This window comes from Diaphorina citri, unplaced genomic scaffold (genome assembly GCF_000475195.1).
Source record: "Diaphorina citri unplaced genomic scaffold, Diaci psyllid genome assembly version 1.1 scaffold5133, whole genome shotgun sequence".
Lineage (NCBI taxonomy): Eukaryota > Metazoa > Arthropoda > Insecta > Hemiptera > Psyllidae > Diaphorina > Diaphorina citri.
In genome coordinates this window covers 14,247-17,790 of record NW_007382509.1, presented here as the reverse complement: position 1 = coordinate 17,790, position 3,544 = coordinate 14,247, and the positions used below count along the sequence as shown (strand labels likewise).

General features: G+C 37.8%; 2 protein-coding genes across 2 annotated transcripts in view; both read left to right on the top strand.

Annotated features, from left to right (window-relative positions):
* Positions 1-134: 134 nt before the first annotated feature.
* The window catches only part of LOC103521391 (ATP-dependent RNA helicase DDX42), a gene marked incomplete at its 5' end in the record, with an annotated part of 13,918 nt that continues 10,508 nt past the window's right edge, over positions 135-3,544 (top strand). Inside the window, 1 exon segment of the mRNA XM_008486501.3 lies at positions 135-268. Within this exon segment, the coding sequence (XP_008484723.1) occupies positions 135-268 (134 nt within the window).
* Positions 478-3,544, top strand: part of LOC113472362 — a 9,267-nt gene continuing 6,200 nt past the window's right edge. Inside the window, exon 1 of the mRNA XM_026832086.1 lies at positions 478-2,583. Within this exon, the coding sequence (XP_026687887.1) occupies positions 510-2,583 (2,074 nt within the window). The 5' untranslated portion in view covers positions 478-509. The remainder of the gene's footprint in view (positions 2,584-3,544) is intronic.

Here is a 3,544-nt window from a genome sequence, read left to right as displayed (position 1 = left end):
CTGAGATCTGCCAACTCACGAGGCACTTAGTAATGCAGAGGAGGCACTTATTAATACTATGATATCTGCAAAACTTATGAAAAGCCTCTCCTCTCTACCTCACAATTCATAATTGATTGATTTTCATTTCTCAGGTCGAGCCGGTAACAAAGGAGTAGCTTACACTCTGGTCACTGACAAGGACAAAGAATTCGCCGGACATTTGGTTCGAAATCTAGAAGGCGCTAATCAGGAGGTGCCCCCTGCTTTGATGAACTTAGCTATGCAGGTAAGAATATTGAGGTTGAATGGTATAGGTTGTCTCATATTTAGATCTAGACTAAATTTAAACATGAGTCCAGATTTTGCACCTTATTAAGTATCCTCTTATTTTTGTAAAATTTCGGTTTGTTATCAAGTACTTAGGTAATTTAATATGAAAACCTCGATTCAGTGGTAAATGGAAATACCCACATTGGCTGCATAGAGGAAGGCGGAATGTGACAGTTACATTCCAAGGATTAAGCCAAATGGAAAATCTATTCGATGAAATTAAAATTTTCAGTGTAATAGTGTTTGTATTTCTCACACTAAAATTTTTCATACATAAAATACAGGGCCCAGGTACTAGCAGAATGGTGCTCGATCATTCTCTAGTTTTACCACAGGTACTCGGGAACACAAAACATGTTACAACACTACCAAAAGAACAACATACAGAACCTGGCAAGTCAGAAAAGTTACATAAACAGACGGCAATATTGAAGAACCATGTTAAGAAGAAACCAATCTTCAAACCTCGTGTGAACATTCAATCTGTTGATATAAATGAAGTGAAACCTAAAGTAACAAAAGTCCTTCCACCAGAACCACCACACAGAGATACCCAAAATGGAAACATCACATCAAATAAAACGACAGAAAAAATCGAACTCGTCCGAAGAGTGTGCAGTAAATTACCTTGTCAGTCGAGAAGTACTAAAAAGCAAGAGGCTTCCATCTCGATTATAGAATCTGAAACCCAAAGTTCTACTGTGAAAGAATATTCCAAATTATATCGAACCTTGGAGAAGCAATGTGTTCCACATGACGAAGAAGAACAACAACATAAATCTAATGCCAAACCTAATCATGCTTTGCAGAAACCATCGCTCACTAAACAGAAAGGCAAGAAGCTTCTTAAAGTACTGTCCAGAAATAAAACAAAGAGTAAAACAAGCCGCCGCTCTTCAGAAGTTCAGAGTAATATACCTGTGTTCAAAGCAATCGCTCGGAGTATACCTCCGACAGAACCACTCAATAATCCGAACTTTATGGTTGTTGCTTTCTCAACTGTCAAAGACACACCTAATGCAAGTAGAGCTAACTTAATGAATACGATGAGTCAACAAGCTCAGAATAATCATCAAGATGAGCAACTTGATGTGAAAGTAAACAAACCGAAGAAATGTTCTCCTGTGAAGAAAAAATGGAAAACCCCCGTGTACAAGCGTTTGAGAAAAGTAGTCACTCCAAAGCCAAAAGGATCTGGCATTGATCGTAAACAATTTCCACCTCTTGATGGAAATCGAGCAGTCATGAATGATAGTGACCAAACGAATTGCACAGGAATAACACACAACTTATCTGAACATACTACGGTGTCTATCGGAACACAAAGTTCAGAAAAAACGCTCATACCAAACCCGAGAGATTCATTCATTGCTCAACTACAGGAGAAACTAATAGATATTGCTGAGAAAGTAAAAGAAAAAGAAGAGAGCTCGTCCAAAGTAGAATTCTCTTCATTTAAGAAAGATGTAATAAATGCAAAGAAGGAGAACGATGAGATTGTCAATGATAATGGAACAGATATGGAAAAATATAAAGATAAACTATTAAAACCTAGTAGTGACCCACCTTTGAAACCGACTGGTTCAAAAACTTATGAAAAGCCAAGTCCTGACTATAAAGATGAAGAAACTAGCACGAATCCCGATGAAACGAAGACGGGTGAAACCAGATTTAATTCAAACACTGACGAAACCATTTGTACACCAGATGAAGGAATCAATCCTGATTTCAGAACTGACGGAGCTAAAACTGATAAACCTAGCTATGATTCAATCGTTAACGAAACAAGTTTTGATTCAAAAATAAATGATTCAACATCTGGTTGTCATTCAAGCATCCATCTACCCTTGGCAACCAAAGTTGTAGAAGAATGTATTGCGAGCACAGATGTTCGCATTGTTAATCGACAACCAATCAAACCTGGCCTCAAAAGTACTTTGGCGTTTGAAGAAGGACTTCGAAATGTTAAAATCATGTTCACGAAGCATCAGGAAAAAAGGATTTCTGATGAAGTTGAAAAAAAGGAAGAAGATAAAGCTGAGGTGAAGATGGATTCTATTAACAGGAAATATAAGAATTTAACACTAACTTATGAGGTGGATGGCGAGAGAAATGAAGAAGCCTGTGCGCGTTGTAAGGAAAGCCAGGAAGCATGGAACAGAATGTTTACAGTGGATGATAGTGGTAATGAAACATCAAATGTAGACTCATCAAATGTAGACTCTGTTTCAATCCCTGGCTCCACCAGTTCATCTGAACTTGATAACACAGGTGAGAGTGAAAGAAGAGAGAGACAAAGTGATATAAGGCTAAAAATGTTTGGTCCTCATAATGCGAACTTTGTTCCATATAATATGATGTCTTTTCCTATGTAGACTACACAAACACATAGATATACAGCTGAGTTTGAAATTGAGTCTTACTTCTATTAATCCATAAAAATCTTTTACTATGATAGAAGCCGTAGCGGACTCTATTTTACAAAGTTTTTTATGTCTTCTAAAAAAAGGAAGATTGTGCTTGTTAGACTAATTTTAAGTATTTTTAGGGTTCAGGGCAACTAAAAAAGTCTTTGCAGGGGTCAGGACACTAACATGGGACCTTCAAAGTCAGCATAGACTTGTCACAGTTAGTCGGTGGATAATTTCTTTTAACCTGAACTAGCGCAAGAACGGTTCGACGCTTCGTCTGCCACATCTGGTATTGTGACCCCAGGAGGTCTGCGTCGTTTCAGTCGCATAAAGGGCAGCATCTCTTGACAGTCTGACAGGCGTCACTTCAAACTTGACGTTCTCTTTGGCCGCCTTTTGGGCGTTGAATTGAAGCGTCTGGCTTGGTGGTGTTAAGAAATGAAATTATTATCAATGAGGTCTGTGCATAAAGGGAGCATCTTGTTGACATAGTCTTGACGGCGTTCGCACCTTCCTCAAACTTGTACTCTCTTCTGCTGCCTTTCTGGCCGTTGATGAAATTATCGTCTGTACAATTTGGGGTTGGATAAATTATCTTCGCTTAGAGGTTTGAAAATGAAATTATTTTGTCTTGATATGTTAATGATGTAACAAACAATGATGACATCAGATCTAGGCTACATAGATCAAACAAAGAGAGTATTCTAAAGATTTCGGACAAAATACCTAGTTTTACAAACCAGTCCATCAATCAACTGAGGAGGAATTTTTATTTTTTTTTTTTTTTTAAGAGATATCGAACCTGAACCTTTTTTTCCAAG